General features: G+C 39.9%; 1 protein-coding gene across 2 annotated transcripts in view; it reads right to left on the bottom strand.

The window, feature by feature from the left end:
• COPG2 (COPI coat complex subunit gamma 2) overlaps positions 1–19179 on the bottom strand; it is a 119339-nt gene that overhangs the window by 81026 nt on the left and 19134 nt on the right. For both annotated transcript variants that reach the window (XM_047763525.1, XM_047763524.1), the window contains exon 6: positions 787–862. In XM_047763525.1, coding sequence (XP_047619481.1) covers positions 787–862 — 76 coding nt within the window. The remainder of the gene's footprint in view (positions 1–786; positions 863–19179) is intronic.

The raw sequence follows: 19179 nt of genomic DNA, 5'->3' as shown, positions 1-19179 counted from the left end.
CCATCAAAATAACAATAATTGAGCAGCAAAAATATTAAAAGGTTTCTATTATTCCTTCTAAGATCTAGATTTACCATTTAATCTAGCCTAACCTTGGGAACTTGAAAAGCTTGAAAACACTACACAAAATACACCCAATTATGAATGTAGCCGAAGTATTATTCAATGTATTTGGCAATATCTAGCCTGTCCTGCATTTTAACCTTTCCTGCTCAGAGTTTCAAGACAGGGACAGCCTAACATACTCTATAACCTCATCCCTCCCCAATACAACAGACTACTAGTCAAGGTTATATACCTGACTTGGACCCAGATGGACATAAGCTAATCACACTGCCTGTCTTAAATATTTAAATAAAAGGGCTTGAGCCTGATAAATGATGGCTCATAACAGCAATTATCTAAAGATCTTGCTGCTGAATTCCTTAAAGCTGCTCTATTTCTTGTTCTGGTAGCTGGTTGTAAGCGTCACCTCAAATTCTGAGAGAGCTGTTTTTGTTGTTGTTGTTGTTGTTGTTGTTGTTTTAAGCTAAATTTGAAAGGGTTTTGTTTCCTGCAAGCAAATGTGCCTTAAATATGACAAAAGTCCATGAGGGTAATATAGAGAGAAATAGGCTAATTGAAACAAACAAAAGGAAAAAAGAAAAAAGCCAGGAGCCACAATAGCCCTTCTGGTGGTCACGCTGCTCTTATGCTAATGACTCAACATTTCTCACCAGGGAAGCCCACTGCCACCTGCAGAAAAACACGGGTCCCCCTTGATACCTCAGGAAAGCAAGAACTTACATCAGTGATTCTGCAGAGAGCCCTGATGGCTGGGCCTCGGTACACATCTTCCTTTCCAGTCATGTCCTTAGTCAGACTGAGAAAAGTCAAATTAGTTACCATGAGATCAAAATCTTCTCTCCTGTGGAGTCCACCCCTAGCTAATTCCACTTGTCCCCATCAGTATCTCAATGCAACTACTGATTCAACAAATATTTATTGAGTGTCTTCTTTGGATAATATAAAAATTATTGGATAGAAGACTATTTTAAATCTTAATATAGCAGTGAGCAAAGTCTTTGTCTTCATGGAGCTTACATTCTAGCAGTAAAAGAGATAAGCACATAAACTAAATACATGCATAATTTTAGATACTGATAACAGGCATTTAAAAAAAAAGTGATATAGAGAGCCTCATGCTGAAATCCTCCACAATCCCAAAAACTCAGACGTTTTACTTTATTTTTTTGTCTTCTTAGGGCCACACCCACAGCATATGGAGGTTCTCTGGCTAGGGGATGAACTAGAGCTATAGCAGCCGGCCGCCACAGCTACAGCAACACTAGATCCAAGCCGAGTCTGCGACCTACACCACAGCTCACAGCAACGCCAGATCCTGAACCCACTGAGGGAAGCCAGGTATCGAACCTGCATTCTCATGGATGCTAGTCAGATTCGTTTCCACTGAGCCCTGAAGGGAACTCCATCAGACATTTTAAAAGAAACCGACTCAAATGATTACTTCGTGAGGTCTCTCAGGAATGGTTTGCTAAACTGACAGCTCTGTCAATGGTTTCAGATCTTTCTTGCAGAGTTGCAAAAACAGGCAGAGAAGTGTGGACTGAGCTACAAAATTTCTGGTGCCTAATTTTAAAAGGTGTTTAGCCTTTATATTATTCACTTTTTACCCTTCCTTCTCTTGTCTTCTGTGCATTTATACTGCCCTTAAACGGACTATCCAACAACAGTCCTTCAATTTCTCTCATTTTTCAATTATTAAAGTATTTCATTCATATAATTCATTTTCAAAATATTCAGAAAAGTATAAAATATAAAGTCTAAATCTCCTTCACCCACCCTAGCCTGTAGAGCCACTCAACAAGAGACAGCCATTGTGAACAGTTGCTTATATTTTAAGGAAGTTTCTAAAATATACACAACCATAGAAACTTATTAAAATGCAGGCCAATGGCTGGCCACTCTTCTGGAACCTTCCATTTTAGTTAATGGCATAACTTTTACTTAATAACTTGAAAATCTTTCCATATTGGCAGATGTTTTAAAGTTTTATATGTTTATATATTTTTAAATATCTAAATAGTATATCTAAAATATCTTTAATGGTAGCACAGATTTCCACTGTTTGGATATAAATAATTTATCAACCAGTCTTTTTTACAGATGTTAGCATTCTTCCAATTAGATAAAAAAACTGAGGCTTGGCAAAGTTTGGTTCTTCTGAGGCCTCTCTCTCCTCTGCTTGTTTGATGGCACAAAAGTAGGCATAACAATGCATAAACAAAAAGGCATGGCTATGTTTCAATAAAACTACTTACAAAATGAGGCAAGAATTTTGGCCATGGGCCACAGTTTGCCAACCCCTGCTCCATTCTTCTGTCTAGCTTGGGCTACCCTGATAGCGAAGGCTTACATATAGTTTATTCGGGAATGTGTTCAGAGGGAGAAGTTAAAGATGAGGGAGTAAACCAGAGGAGGAAAAATCAACAAAAACAAGTTTTCTCTAACGTGTCACTGCCACAAGCAACTGATAATTTAAAGACTAATCTTCTGAGGAGCCTAATGAAATACATCTCAGAAACCACAGAGTCAAGGGATGAAAAGGAATGAATTATTTCACTAGCTCTAAGCCCCTGGTAGAGCATTAACTCCAGAGTGTTATTAAGTCCCCACTCTCTTAACATTCATATGTTAACACTCACACATGTGAGTTCAGGGAATGCTGGTGAAACTGTAGGATAAGGAAGCAAAACACACAGCACAAGTTGAACTGAGGCACTATCGATGCAAGTGAGCTGGACCTTGCATGAAAATGTTGACCAGAACCACAGCTGGATCAAAGATAGGACTGAAGAAATGGGAGATGGCACAAAAGTGGCACCCAATACAGTCCACCCTTTGCACTTCTCACATTTGAACGTGACTTCCATTAAAGCTAATCTATCACTAGATTACAAGAGGCAATATTTCTACAAGAGGCAGGAAAATGAGTAGCACATTGTTCAACCTTTGTTGCTACAACTCATTTCAAAGCCGTAATTGATATTCATCATCTCCTTCCTATAACCACCCATTCTTTATTCCCTTCCCTCTTAGTCAGCACTTCACCTCATCTTGGTTATGTGTCTGGTAAGTGGCTCAAACCTTTATCCCAAGGGATCTGAGCCCTTTGTTGGATTTACCTTTGTTGGACTATTGGTTGTTCTCTATTCTCTAATCACCATCTTCCCAGGAACGAACACATCAAAATACACTCAAGAGAAAACCTTGAATTCTAGATACAGTCCTCTCTGTCACCTTTATGTAGAAACAATCCTAGCTCCTGGTAGGTATCATGGTCAACCACTTTTATGAGAACAGCAGCTCCTTTCGTTACCTGCTGATCCACTAGCACAAAGAATACATAGTGACCCAACAGTAGTGATCATTTCAAATGTGCAAACTGGTTCACTTCCTGCCCCAGAATCGCTGATGCTGGAGTGTGGAATGCCTTAGGTTTCCAAATTGTTACGCAGACACGTACAATCCAGAAGTGTGGGATATTTCTCTACTGAAGACAATCCACAACCAATGGGAACCAGAAGTCAATGAGTTGAATGCTTCTTCCTTTTCATCCCTTAAAAACATTGTCCTCTGGAACCAAGACCTCTAATTCACATTCAGGGTGAGAATGGGAAGCCTAAATTCTATAAGTGGGTCACTGGGAGTGAGAGTGATGAGGCCAGTCCTACTTCTACCTCTTGATTTCTGGACCCACCTATTCTATTTCCTGGTGACAGTACCATACAATGCTTATATAGCATCTTGGAGGATTCCCCAACCTCACAGGGTCCTACCTCCAACCTACCTAAGCTGAGCATTCAATAGGCTATCCCATAATGGCATTAGACTGTCAGGTCCTAGGTGAAGCACAATCAAGTAAAACTACTGGATCTCCTAATCATGAGCCCACTGTCATTCCCCTTTTACCATAAAATGAGTGGCAATGTCATACAGGACACCATGACAATATAAATTAATAACTTTACATCACAACTGCAAACCCCTGGTTTATACTATACTTTATGATGTTTTAGTCATGTAATTAAAAAAAAAATGTAGTCAAATTTCTGAATCTTTTCTTTCACTGCCTCTGGATTTTAGCCATAATTACAAAACTTTTTCCCCATGCCACAGAATACATTCACGCTCTCCTCTGGTACTTGTATGGTTTCATTTAAAAAATATATATAGTATATATTCCTTATCTATTTAGAGTTTCCTCACGGACATTTATTTATGTGAAATACAGATCTGATTTTAATCTTATTCCAAGTGGCTACTCAATTGTCCTAGCATCAAGTGTTTTTGTTTTTTGGGGGGTTTTGTTTGTTTGTTTGTTTTTGGTCTTTTTAGGGCCACACCTGTGGCACATGGAAGTTCCAAGGCTAGGGGTCGAATAGGAGCTGTAGCTGCTGGCCTACACCATAGCCACAGCAACACGGAATCAGAGCTGTGGTGTAGGTTACAGCTACACCACAGCTAATGGCAACATTGGATCCTTAACCCACTGAGCAAGGCCAGGAATCAAACCTGCATCCTCATGGATGGTAGTCAGATTCGTTTCTGCTGAGCCACAACAGGAACTCCCCATAGCATCATGTATTAAAAAGTACATGTTTACCCCAGTGATTATAGATGCCACCTTCATTATATACTAAATTTCCATGTGTAGGAGTTCCCTCACGGCTCAGTGGGTTAAGAATCTGGCATTGTCACTGCTGTAGCACAATTTGATCCCTGGCCTGGGACCTTTCACATGCCATGGATGTGGCCAAAAAAATAAAGTAAGTAAATAAATGAATAAATTTCCATGTGTAATTGGGTCTAAGTCTGTACTTTCCATTCGTATTAAAGAATTCTGAAAAATGTAGATCAGCATGGCGACAGTAACACCTTACAAAGTCATCACATGATTTTATTGCATTGGTCTCTTTGTCTAGTCATTTGCCAGTCCCACACTGTTCCAACTGTATAGGCCTTAGTATTTTACTGACTGATAGAGCTGGTTCTGCCTCGTGGTTTTTCCCTTTTCCAGTGATTTCCTGGCTATTTTTACATGTTTGTTTTTCTACATAAACTTTAGTATTAACTTTTCTAACTATATTAGGATTGCACTGAATTCATAAATTTAGGGAAGATTTAAATCTTTATAATGTTAAATTGACCTATCCAAAAATGGGATAACTTTATATCTGTTCAAGTATTCTTTGAGGGTTTTTTTAATGCTTTTTAATTTGCTTTTTTTTTTTTTCTTTTTACAGCCACACCTGTGGCATGTGGAGGTTCCCAGGCTAGGGGTTGAATCAGAACTGGATCTGAGCCGCATCTGTAACCTACACCACAGCTTGTGGTAATACTGGATCCTTAAGCCACTGAACGAGGCTAGGGATTGAACTTGCATCCTCACGGACAGATACTATGTCAGGTTCTTAACCCACAGCCACAATGGAAATCTCTTTAATTTGTTCTTGAGTCAGACCTCTCATGCAGGAGAGCAGACACTGATATAAATTGTTTTCTTGTCTTGAAGTGGGGGCACGTTTCCTTCTTGCTAAGCCATTAGCTCAGGTGTTTTGAGTTAACCTCTGAGAGTTGTACTGGGTTTGGTGTCTTGTTGCTCTGGTAACTGTGCTCCGTAGGCTTGGCTTCAAATTCCTCCAGTGACACTTGATGTTTCCACTGAGGGCAGTGTGCCAGGGCATTTCTTTTTTGACATCTACCCTTGCTTTTAGTATTTTCTTCACCCAGCCCTTCAGAGTCGATTGGTCGCTTGCAAGTTACTTGTCACTCAATGCTGGGGGAAGGAGGGATGGGAGGGTGTTCTTTGCTGTTCTAATTAAGCCTGTGGTTGGGCAGGCACCACAGTCCTGGATCTTAGGATTGCAGCACAGTCAGTACTTCTGCCCTTTCCAGAACTGTAGTTGACAAGTGCATATTCTTGTCATTCCCCCAGTGGTAGAAAGTTTTTCCCCTGTTCCCTTCCCATGGCTGCAATGAGTTTTCACCACTATCGAAAGATGAATGTGTGTTGCCGTTCCTTCTAGAGATTAAGGCTTTTCTTCCAGAGGGAAAACAGAGAAAGGATCCAAAGGGACTTCAATATTCCTGTCAGGATAGCAGCTGTTTCCTGCTCCCAATTTTTTACCCTGAGGGACCCATCCTCAGGACTCTCCCAAATATTGTATAAGCACTCAGTTGGGTCCATGGAGTAAAGCCAACAAGCCAGTACAGGCTCAGACCCCCCCTGCATCTGTGGCACCCAGGGGCTTTCGTCTCTCTTGACAGTGCATTCTCAGTCTCCACCAATTCAGTAATCTCACTGGTATCAGCCACATCTTGTCCATTAAACCAGTGCTTGAATCTCATCTAATGCTGCAGGCTTTGGTTTCTCTTTAGGTTTTGAGCCAGTTGGCTACTCTGAGATGTCAACACTGAAGAATTTAGATAAATTAGTGAACCTGCTATTTGTTCAGCCTCTTTTTCATTGAAACATTGGGCATAGTGCTCTTTCTAAATCTCTATACCCCCAAGCAGAAAACAGAAGCCTCCATTTAATTTTTGCTGTATTTCACTTGAGTAAATATCTAGGAGTGGAAGAATTGGATCTTATGGTAGATACCTGTTTAACTTTTTAACAGACTGCAAAAATGTTTTCCAACATGATTTCACCATTTTACATTCCTACCAGAAGCACATGAGAGATCCAATTCTTCCTCACTCTTGGCAGTATTTGGTGAAGTCAGTCTATTTAATTTTTAGTCAATTCAAAGATGTAGAGTGGTATCTAACCGTGGTTTTAAATTGCATTTCCCCAGTGACTAATAATGCTGAACATCTTTTCATTTGCTTTATTTGCCGTATATCTTCTTTAGTGGCATCTATTCACATATTTTGCATGCTTTTTATTGTTTTCTCATTATTGAATTTTGAAAGCCCTTTTATGTCCTAGATACCAGTCCTTTATGTTATATGATTTATAAATGTTTTCTTCCAGTTTGTGGTTTGCCTTTTTATTTTATGGGTCATGTTTTTGATGTTATATCGAAAAAGTCTTTGCCCAATTCCAGCTCACAAGGATTTTTCCATATGTTTTCTTTTAGAAGTTTTATAGCTTTAGGTTTTACATTTAGGTCCATAGACAGAGGGGAAAAAACAAGCAAAAAACAACATGCTACAGATTAAATCTTTCAGCTTTCGTATGTTGGAAATTGTCTTTATACCACCTGTTTTTGAAAGCTATTTTTGCTGGACATAGAATTCTGGGTTAACAATTGTGGGTTTTGTTTTCTTTCAGCACTATGAAGATGTTATTATAGTGGCTGCCCTAGGGATCATTCTAGTATCATTTCTCTTCAGCCTAAAACACTTCATTAATATTTCCTTTAGAGTAGGTCTGCTGATGACAAATACTCTTGGCTTACCTTCATCTGAGGAAGTCTTTGTTTCCTTTTCACTCCTGAAAGGTATTTTTAGTGGATAGAGAATACTGAGTTGTCAGTTCTTTTGGTTTTAGCACTTACAGGATGGTATTCCACTCTTTTCAACATCTGTGTTTTCTGATGCGAAATCTACAATATTTTAAGTTGAAATTTCCTTATGTGTATTGTGTCATTTTTTCCCAAACTGCTTTCAAGAGTTTTCCTTTACCTTTAATTTTCAGCAGTTTCATTATGAGCTGGTGTGGATTCCTTTGAGTTTCTCTTGCATACTCTTCACTGAGCTTCCTGAATCTGTAAAGTTATGTCTTTCCCCAAATTTGGAAGTTTTCGGTCATAATTTCTTCAAAATTTTTCTGCACCAATCCCTTTGTCCTCTTCTTCAGGGACTCCAAAGACATGAATATAAGATCCTTTGATGCAGTCCTATGGGTCAGTGGGGCTATTTTTGTTTTCAATCTTTTTCTCTTTATTCTTAGTTGGGATTATTCCTACTGAATTATTTCAAGTTCAATGACCCTTTCCTCTGACATCTCCATTCTACCATTGAGCCTAGCCCATGAATTTTTTATTTCACATGTTGTACTTTGTCATTTCAATTTTCAATGGTTCTCTCTCTCTCATATATATATATATATACACACACATTTCTCCTTTCCATTCAGGAATGTTCACTTTTGGAATTTCCATCATGGTGCTGTGGAAATGAACCCAACTAGGAACCATACAGTTGCAGGTTCCATCCCCAGCCTCGCTCAGTGGGTTAAGGATCTAAGTTGCCATGAGCTGTGGTGTAGGTCACAGATCCGGCTTGGATCCTGCGTTGCTGTGGCTGTGGTGTAGGCCTGCAGCTATAGCTCCGATTGGACCCCTAGCCTGGGAACCTCCATACGCTGCAGGTGCGGCCCTAAAAAACAAACAAAAAGAATGCTCACCTTTATAGAGCATGGTTATTGTATTCGTTGTTTTCAAGTCTTTTTTTTTTTAGTCTTTTTTTAGGGCCGCATCTGAGGCATACGTAGGTTCCCAGGTTGGGGGTTGAATCAGAGCTAAAGCCACTGGCCTACACCACAGCCATGCCAGATCCGAGCCGCACCTGCAACCTACACCACACCTCACAGCAACACTGGATCCTTAACCCACTGAGCAAGGCCAGGGATTGAACCTGCATCCTCATGGATCCTAGTCAGGTTTATTTCTGCTGAGCCATGACAGGAGCTCCCTTTCAAGTCTTTAATAATTCCAATATCTAGGTAATTATAGGGTTGATATCTATTGATTATCTTTTCCCTTGAAATTGATCAGAATTTCCTGGTTGACTCATTTTGGATTGTATCTGGACATTTTGAATATTTTTTGTTTGTTTTTTCAGGGCCACACCCGAAGCATATGGAAGTTCCCAGGCTAGGGGTTGAATCAGAGCTGCAGCTGCCAGCCTATGCCACAACCACAGCAACATGGGATCTGAGCTGCATCTGTAACCTACATTATGACTCACGGCAATGCTGGATCCTTAACCCACTGAGTGAGGCCAGGGATCAAACTGGCATCCTCATAGACACTAGTCGGGTTTGCTACCCATGAACCACGACAGAACTCCCATTTTGAATATTAAGTCATGAGACTCTGAGCCCTATTAAAAGTCTCTGAGATTGGAGTTCCTGTCGTGGCCCAGTGGTTAATGAATCTGACTGGGAACCATGAGGTTGAGGGTTCGATCCCTGGCCTTGCTCAGTGGGTAAGGATCCAGCGTTGCCACGAGCTGTGGTGTAGGTCAAAGACGCGGCTCGGATCCCGCGTTGCTGTGGCTCTGGCGTAGGCCAGTGACTACAGCTCCGATTCACCCCCTAGCCTAGGAATCTCCATATGCCACGTGAGTGGCCCTAGAAAAGGCAAAAAGGCAAAAAAAAAAAAGTCTCTGAGAGTTCTCACCATGGCACAGTGGGTTAAAAAATCCAACTGCAGCAGCTCAGGTCACTGAAAAGGTGCAGAATTGATCCCCAGCCCAGTACTGGGGGTTAAAGGACCTGGTGTTGCAGCTGTGGTGTAGGTTACAGCTGCAGCTTGGATTCAATCCCTGGCCTGGGAACTTCCATATGCCACAGGTGCAGCCATTTAAAAAAAGTCTCTGAGGAATGCTGACTTTCATTTTAGCAAGCAATCTAAGCAGTTTCAAATCACAAGTTCCATCTGGCCTTCTGTGCATGTCTCCCACACTCTCTGGCTCTCAAGGACTCCTTTTCCCAGTTCTTCTCTCTTTCTTCAAAAATTTGGGATTTTCTCAGAGTTTTAGCTCCCTGTGCTACTGCACAATTCCATGGAAGTGGACCCTCAAGACAAAGATAGAAAAGATGGAAGGAAGGAGTTCTCTTGTGGCCTAGAAGGTTAAGGATCTGGTGTTATCACTGCTGGCTTGGGTTGCTGCTGTAGCTTGGGTTAGAGCCCTCGCCTGGGAACTTCTACATATTGCAAGTATAGCAAAAAGGGGGGGGGGGAAATACAGTTGACCCATGAACAATGCAGGGGTTAGAGGCACCAACCCTCCACACAGTTGAAAACCTGAGTATAACATATTGAGCCCTCCCTATACATGGTTTCTCGAGACTCCATGTGTAAGTGGACCTACACAGCTCAAACTCTTGTTGTAATCGTCAACTGTACTGTGGATTTTTCTCCACTTTTCACAAACCAGGACCAGAAAGTAAACAGAAATCAAAAACAAAAAAAAAGGATTCCCCCACATGCTCTCCAGCTTTCAGGGGTCTTTTAACTTGTGCTCAGGCTAGAGAGATGGGCTTCTATCGTTGTTGACTCTGCCTGCTGTAAAGATTAGCCTGGCCTTGGGTCAAACTCAGGGTATAAAGAGGAAAAATAACCATGAAAATCACGTTACCATGTTGGAATTACTGTTTAATTACTATTAATCATTAATTACTATTTTCTGGTCCTCAAATTCACTGCTATTATTTTCAGTTCTCTTAGGCCTTGGATAGTCACTTTGCGTACTTTTTTCTCCAGAGGTTTTTGTTGTAATCATTCAGAGGGGTGACCAGCAGCAGCCCTATTCCATCTTGGCTAGAATTACAAGTCCCATGTCGTTTCCCTTTACTCATTGTTGCCCATTTCATTAGGCTTTGGAGAAGAGATTTAAAACTTAGCATCATTTTCATCTTTCCTCAAAAGTCTTCCACAATTTCATTTTAAAAGAGTGTAAGTATGACTCCAAATAAATCAGGGCAGTCTACTGACCAACCAGGCAGGAGAGAAGGAAGAAAAGCAGATACAGGAAGGTTCCTCTACACCCATTAAACCCTCTGTGATGGTTAATTCTGTGTCAACTTCACCAAACTAAAGGATGCCCAGGTTACTGGTAAAACATTACATCTGGGTGTGTCTATGAGTATGTTTCCAGTAAAGACTGGCATGTGCATTGGTAAGCTAATTAAAAAAGAGCACCCTCACCAGTAGGGATGGGCATCATCTAACTCATTAGGGGCCTAAGTGGAATAAAAAGGCAGGAAGGGAGAATTGCTCTCCACTTGAGCTGGGACATTCATCTTCTGCCCTGGGAAATTAGGACTCCTGGTTCCCAGGACTTTAGGTTTGAACTGGAACTATAGCACTGGCTTTCCTGGGCCTCCAGTTTGCAGAGAGCAAACTGTGTGCCTCTATAATCTTTGAGCCAATCCTTCATAAAAAAAAAAAAATCTATGTTTATATATCTATACATGTCTTTACAGTTTTGCGGTCTGGAGAAGCCCCACCATTATGCCCACATTTCTCCACTTCTTTTTTTTTTTTTTTCTCCACTTCTTATGTGTGAGTACTGTCTCGAGATACACAGAAAGATAAATAATCCTTATGATTTCAGCCTCTTAATTGAAGAGAGGAAATGGATCATCCTTTGCTTAATTCATTAATTAAACTTTTAATGTGTGTCTAATATATGCAAGTGCTTTTCCAGGAATTAATGATACAAAGTCATATGAGATACGGTTCTCATTCTCAAGGAACAGTACAGAGGGTTGAAAAACAGTAAACAAATCTTACAGCATGATGTACTAAATATTAAAATAGAGGTTAAAGTGTTACAAGAACAAGAGGAGACAATGACGTACCTGTCAAGGCAGGGAAATCAATACATATAATGATGTTTGAGCTTTGTGGAAAAGGAAACAGATAAATGCAGGCATAGAGAGAAACATGTATAGCGATACAGGCTACTGAAGAGCATGATGAGTTTGGGATATGGCAAAAGCATTGATGTGAACGCTATGGAAGGGCCATATTTAGGGTGACAGGCAGAAGAAAACAGCTACTTTTAAGGAATGATAAAGTGAAGTAATCAGGGATGGGAGGAAATTCAGACCTATGGTTCTGAAAGCCCAAAATTCAGGGAGTATTTAACCATATTAAAACTAAGAGAGAGGTGAAATACAATATGGACTGAAAAGTTAGCTTTTGGATTTTATAATTAAGAGGTTACTGGCAATCTTTGAGAAAGAAGTTTCACTACAATGGTGGCCAAGTCAGATTAGAATGCTATCTTGTTTCCTTTCTTATTCTAAATCAAGTCCTGGCACCATTATTCAAACAGAAAAGCTATTTCAGACCTGAATCAATCTTTTTCTTTCCTTCCGTCTTTCCTTCCTTCCGTCTTTCCTTCCTTCCGTCTTTCCTTCCTTCCGTCTTTCCTTCCTTCCGTCTTTCCTTCCTTCCGTCTTTCCTTCCTTCCGTCTTTCCTTCCTTCCGTCTTTCCTTCCTTCCGTCTTTCCTTCCTTCCGTCTTTTTGCTTTTTAGGGCCACATCCACAGCATATGGAGATTCCAGGCTAGGGGTCTACTTGGAGCTATAGCTGCCGGCCACAGCCACAGTCACGACAGATCTCAGCCGAATCTGCGACCTACACCACAGCTCACAGCAACAGGGGACTCTTAGCTCACTAAGCAAGGTCAGGGATCAAACCTGTGCCTTCAATTTGAGAATTCTAAGCAATCTTCAGGTGTGGAATTTCACTGGTGAGTCTCATCAGACAGGAGCAGAAACAGCATGACCAGACTGACCATCCTTATTAACCCATTAACTAAATCTCCTCGTGTTTTTCTTTATTTACTTTTACAATAAAAATGCACAGCTTAAGTAAGTGTTCAGTTAGATGGCAATTGTGATTACTCATGTAACCTCAACCCCAAACAAAATAAAATACTGAACACTCCCATCACCTCGCAAAGGTTCCTCATGTCTACTTCCAGTCAGTTTCCTCCCACCTACCAGACTTCTGATTTCTATTACCCACAACTGAGCTTTGGCTGGTCTTAGAATTTATATAAATAGAAGCATCCAGCAGGTATTCCTGAGCATCTGTTTTCTCTTGTTCCAAGATACTGTTTTGGGGATGTATCTGCATTACTGCTTGAATCAGCACTTTGTTCCTTTGTGTTGCTGAGCAGTGATCCACTGCATTACTCTCACAGTTTGTTAAGCCACTCTCCTGCTGATGAACTTTTGGGTTGTATCTAGTTTCAGACTATCACAAAGGTGCTATGAAATTCTTGTACACCCTTTTGTGTGTGCGTTTGGTCAAAGATTTTCATTTTCTTGGGTAAAAACCTAGCACTGGAATCACTGGTCAAGGGGTAGGTCTAAGTTTAACTTAAAAAAAATTGTCAAACTTTTCCTGAGGTGGTCATACCATTTTACATTCCTTCCTGCAATGTATGAGAGCTTCAACTGTTCCATTTACTTGGTATGCAACAAGGCCTGTTGATTCTGGTACTGTCAGGCTTTGCTATTTTAGCCATTCTAGTGAGTATGAAAAAACTATCTCATTGAAGTTTTAATTTGCATTTCCCTGAGGACTAATAATATTGAGAACATTTCCATATGCTCATTGGCTATTTTTATATACTTCTTTTATGAAGCGTCTGCCCTTAGGGTTTTTCAACAGCCACGGGTTCTTACCAAGCTAACACAATTGTCTACATATGTAGAACGGTCATCTAATACACTTGTTTTCTATTCCTGGTATAACAAATGATCACAATTAGTGGCTTAAAACATCAAAAATGTGGAGTTCCAGTCGTGGCGCAGTGGAAACGAATCTGACTAGTATCCGTAAGAACACAGGTTTGATCCCTGTCCTCGCTCAGTGGTAAAGGATCCGGTGTTGCTATGAGCTGTGGCATGGGTCACAGACGTTGCTCGGATCCCATGTTGCTGTGGCTGTGGTGTAGGCCAGCAGCTACAGCTCCGTTTCGACCCCTAGCCTGGGAACCTCCTTATGCCGTGGATGCGTCCCTAAAATGGTTAAAATAAGATAAAAATAAAACATCAAAAACGTATTAACTTACAACTCTTATGGCTTAGTGAGACCCAAGTTGGAATTCTAAGTTAAAATCATCCATGTCAACAGGGCTGTATCCATCTCCTAGGCAAAATATATTCTCCCCATCCTAAGATCCCCTGAAATCTCAACATATTACAGCATCAACTCAAAGTCCACACCCTCATTTAAATCTCACCCAACTCAAAAGTCACAATCTTATCACCAAAATTAATTAAACTAGGTATAGGTGAGGCTGGAAATAAACTATCTCGAGACAGAATTCTTCTCCACTTGTAGACATGTGAAACTAGAAAACAAGTTCCCTACTCTGAAACACAAAGCAGGACTGCCACAGGGTGACACACACAGACATTCTTGTTGAAAAAGAGAAATGGAAAGATAAAGAGTTACTGGTCCCAAGCAATTTTGAAATCCAGCCAGCAAACCAGAAGAGGTGGCAAGTTCTAGGCAGAATTCACCACGGTTCTCAGCTCCACCCTACAGCCTGCACCTCTGCTCTCTGAGCCATTCTTTCTTTTTTATAAAGGTCAATATCTGTTTAAACTGAGCAGTCTTATCAGCCTGTCTCCTGCCTGAAGAATTCTGGGGCTCTGACGGCCTTCTTTCACGTCGTCCTCTCTCTGTCCCTTTCAGTCCAAGCTGGCAGCATTTCTGCTGGTATAATACTCTTGGGAGCCCTGTGGGACGGACCATACACGTACAAAGACTCACTCCACTAGACAAGAGGTTCCTCCACAGATCTTGCGTAGATAATCCCGCCTCTATTTTTGGCTTCTGCTTAGATGCTAAGGGAATCTATGAGTCACGCCCTTGATCTCTTCAGAGTCTTTTGTGTGGGTGAATACACTGACCTTTTAATCTTTCTAAGGTTTCAGCAAAAGGCTGCAGAGTAACTCTGACTTTTTCTTTAGACCATTCTTTCCTAACATCTCTAGATTTTAGCATCCTTTGCCATTTTGGTAGGCTAAGAACTTCCAAAATTGCTACCTCCCGGATTATTTTTTTGTATTATTTTTGGTTTTTGAGGTATAATTGACATACATTATATTAGTTTCAGGTGTACAACATAATGAGTTGGTATTTATAAAGAACTCCTAGTTCTTGTTTAATAGGTCTCTCCTCAATGTATTACTCTACTCTCCAATTGTACCGTAAGCAACAAAAAGAAATCAGGCCACACCTCACTCCTGCTTGGAAATCTCAGTTAAATATCCAAGTTCATTGTTTAGAAGCCCTGCTTTCCGCCTAACTGCAGGACACAATGCCACTAACCTTTCCGCCACAATATAGCAAGGATCGCTTTTCCTCTAGTTTCTAACATCTAACTCATTTTCTTCTGAGCCCTCCCCAGCAGCACCTTTTTTTTTTGTCTTTTTGTTCTTTTTTTTTTTTTAGGGCTGCACTCACGGCATATGGAGTTCCCAGGCTAGGGGTCTAATCAGAGTTACAGCCACAGGCCTACACCACAGCCACAGCAAGGCCAGATCCAGGCCACATGTGTGACCTAAACCACAGCTCATAGCAACGCCGGATCCTTAACCCACTGAGCGAGGCCAGAGACAGAACCCTCAACCTCATGGTTCCTAGTTGGATTCGTTTCCACTGGGCCACCTTTAATGTCTGTATTTCTATCAATTGTCTGATCACAACCATCTGAGTATTCTCTAAGGTGATAAATGTCTTCTCTGTCCTGCTCCTCACAGCCTTCTGAATTTAGCAGTCATTAACTCCCAGATTTCCACTAACAGTGTGTTCAAGGCACTACAGGCTTTTTCTGTCATGCTCCCCAAACTCTTCCTGCTCATTACCTGATTACAAAGCCACTTCCACATTTTTAGGTATTTGTTACAGCAGCACCCCACTTCAAGGTACCAAAGTCTCTTCTGTTAGTTTTTTTTCAGCTTTGAGATATAGTTGATAGATAACATGGTGTAAGTTTAAGGCGTACAGTGTGTTCATCTGATACACCTACATACTGCAAAATCTATTACTTTTCTATTGCTGCTGTAACAAATTACCATAAATTTAGACACTTAAAGATAACATTTATTTCTTTATCTTACTGTTCTCTAACGTGTAGTCCCACACAGGTCTCATTAGGCTAAAGTCAAGGTGTCAGCAGGGCTGCATTCCTCCTGGAGGCTGTAAGGGTGAATTCATTTCCTTTTCCAACTTCTAGAGGTCACCCACATTCCTTAGCTCATGGCTCCCTTCTTCCATCTCCAAATCCGGCAACACGGCAACTCTCTGGTCCTGCTTCAATCATCGCATCTCTTCACTGACACTTTTCTTCCGCATCCTTCTTCCACTTTTAAGGATCCTTACCCTTATACTGGGCCCACCTGGATAATCCAGGCTGCTCGCCCTATCTTCTAATTAGCAACGTAATTTCCTTCTGCCAGGTAATGTAACATACTCACAGGTCCCAGGAATTAGGGCAGGGACATGTTTGGGGAAGGAGGGCATTGTTCTGCCTACTAAATCTACCAATCACTTAAAATGAACTAGAAGCAAATTATAATTCAAAGCAGCCTAGCAGGAATCAGAGGGAAGTATTAACAGCTGAACAAAGGAACAACCTCCCCACCCCCCCATCAATAGTTGATTAATTTATTTTTAATTTTTCCAACATTTAGTGAATCTAGCAATCTAAGTGAAGATTTTCTTAGTCTTATTTGTGCCACACACTATAAGCTAACTAATCCAATACCCATTTTCAATGTCTTCCCCCCGGTCTGCCCCTTGGGCCTTAAAAGCTAAATACGCACTTTCCCGGCCTCCTAAAGTTAGTCAGAACACAGTTGTGTCAAATGAAATCCAAAAATTGCCTGGGGAAAAGCTTTTACATACCTGATAAAAGAGGCAGATGGTACTGGCTCTCCTGGCCCCCTTCCTGATACCCCTCCTACCTTAAAAGATGCACTACCAGTAATTCTGGCAAGTATTTTGCAATAACATGAGAATATCCAAAAGAATTTAAGACATACCAGCCCTGACACGGTTGAACTATTGAACCAATACCAGCTATTCTGTGCCTATTTTGTTACTATTGAAATCTGGCTTTCTGTTATTTTCAGCTGAAAGCTTATTAACTCAAACCACATTCAACATAACTGCTGGTTAAACATAAGCACCCTCCTCCAAAATTTATTTTGTTGTACAATAACCAGATTCACTTAAATGAGTTGTAATTAATAACTATTAACTATTTTAAAAATATTATTTGTTATATATTTTAGAACTTTAAATTACAAATACTCATTCTAGGGCATTTGTAAATTATCAAGTTTAAAGAAAATAAATAGCTACAATTCCAAACATCCAGATATAACCTAATGGTGGCATATCAGTGTATTTCCAACCATATATTTTTATATACATACATAAAATATTTTTTAAAATGAGACTATAGGAAATACATAGACTTGAATCCAACTCTCATTCAACAGTTTACTAAAGAGTTTTCCATATCATTAAATATATTTCAAAAATACACTCAAAAAATTAAAGTATTTCATAATATGATTATAACATGGTTAATTAAATAATTATTAACAATGGCAGACATTTGAGTTGTTCTGTCCTTTTCACTGGTGTAAACAGTTTTGCAACAAACATCATTGTATATTAAGTCTTACTGTGCTATCTCTGACTATTTTCTGAGGATAATCCCATAGATGTGGAATTACTGGGTCAAAGGGATAAACTCTTTCAAACATTCAACAAATGCTACCAAACTTCTTTCTAGAAAAACTGAACCAATTTATTATTCTACCTCCAGTATACAAGAATATCGATATCCCTTACAAGTACTGAGTGCCTTTTTCCTTTCTTGTCAATTTGATGGGTAAAAATATTGTAATTTTCCAAAATAGATAAGGAACTCATAAACTCAGTAATAAAACAAACAATCTTGTTTAAAATGGGCAGATGTGAAAGGACATTATTCCAAAGAAGACATACAGGTGGCCAAGAAGTACCTGAAAAGATGTTCTACATCCTTAATCATCAGGAAAATGCAAATCAAAACCACAATGGGCTTGTCACCTCACACCTGTTAGAATGGCTATTATCAAAAAGACTAGAAATAGCATGTGTTGTTGAGGATGTGAGAAAAAGGGAACACTATGCACTGTTGGTGGAAATGTAAATTGGTACAACCACTATGGAAAACAGTTTGGAGGTTCCTCAAAAAACTAAAAATAGGAGGTCCCTAATGTCCAGCCTAGCAGTTAAGAATCTGGCATTTTCACGGCTGTGGCTTGGGTCACTGCTGTGGTGTGAATTTGATCCCTGGCTCAGGAACTTTCGCATGCTGCAGACACAGCAAAAAAAAAAAAAAAAAAAAAAACAAAAAAAAACATAAAGACTGAAAATAGAACTCCCACAGATCCAGCAATTCCATTTCTGGGTATTTATCTGAAGAAAAACAAAAATATTAATTCAAAAGATATATGCACTCCCATGTTCACTGCAGCATTATTTACAGCAGCCAATAGAAACAACCGAAGTGTCCATCAACAGGTGTACAGATAAGGAAATAGTGGTACACATAGCATTGTAATAAAAAAAGAAACACTGCCATTTGTGATATGTATGGACCTCGAGAGCATTTGCTAAGTGAAAACGAATTTTTAAAAAATATAAAACAGGAATTCCCATTGTGGCTCAGCGGATTAAGAACTTGATTAGTATCCATGAGGGGGTGGGTTTGAACCCTGGCCTCACCCAGTGGGTTAAGGATCCAGCATTGCTGTGAGCTGTGGTGTAGGCTGGCAGCCGTAGCTTGGATTTGACCCCTAGCCTGGGAACTTCCATATGGTGCACCTGAAGCCTTAAAAAAAATTTACTAAAAAGATTTTTTTAAAAAGACAAAAAATACAAAAAAATTGTAACTCATTCTTGAATTTTTAATTTACATTTCTTGACTACTAGTAAGGATACTTTTTAAAATTTATTTTATTTAAGGATAGTTGATTTATAATGTGTTAGTTTCTGGTATACAGCAAAGTGATTTATTTATACATACTTTTTTTACATATTCTTTTCCGTTATGATTACAGGATAGTAAATACACTTTACTGTGCTATACGGTAGGACCTTGTGTTTATCCATTCTCTATGTAATAGTTTGCATCTGTTAATTCCCAAATCCCAATATATCTCTCCCATTTCTCCCCACCCCTTTGGCAACCACAAGTTTGTTTCTATATCTGTGAGTCTGTTTCTTTTTCATAGCTAAGTTCATTTGTGTTATATTTTAGATTCCACATGTAAGTGATATATGATATTTGCCTTTCTCTTTCTGATTTACTTCACTTAGTATGAAAATCTCTAGTTGCACCAATGTTGC

Source organism: Phacochoerus africanus, chromosome 16 (assembly GCF_016906955.1).
Source record: "Phacochoerus africanus isolate WHEZ1 chromosome 16, ROS_Pafr_v1, whole genome shotgun sequence".
NCBI classification, from domain to species: domain Eukaryota; kingdom Metazoa; phylum Chordata; class Mammalia; order Artiodactyla; family Suidae; genus Phacochoerus; species Phacochoerus africanus.
The sequence above is the reverse complement of the archived record's forward strand: the minus strand, read 5'-3'. Positions and strand labels throughout refer to the sequence as shown.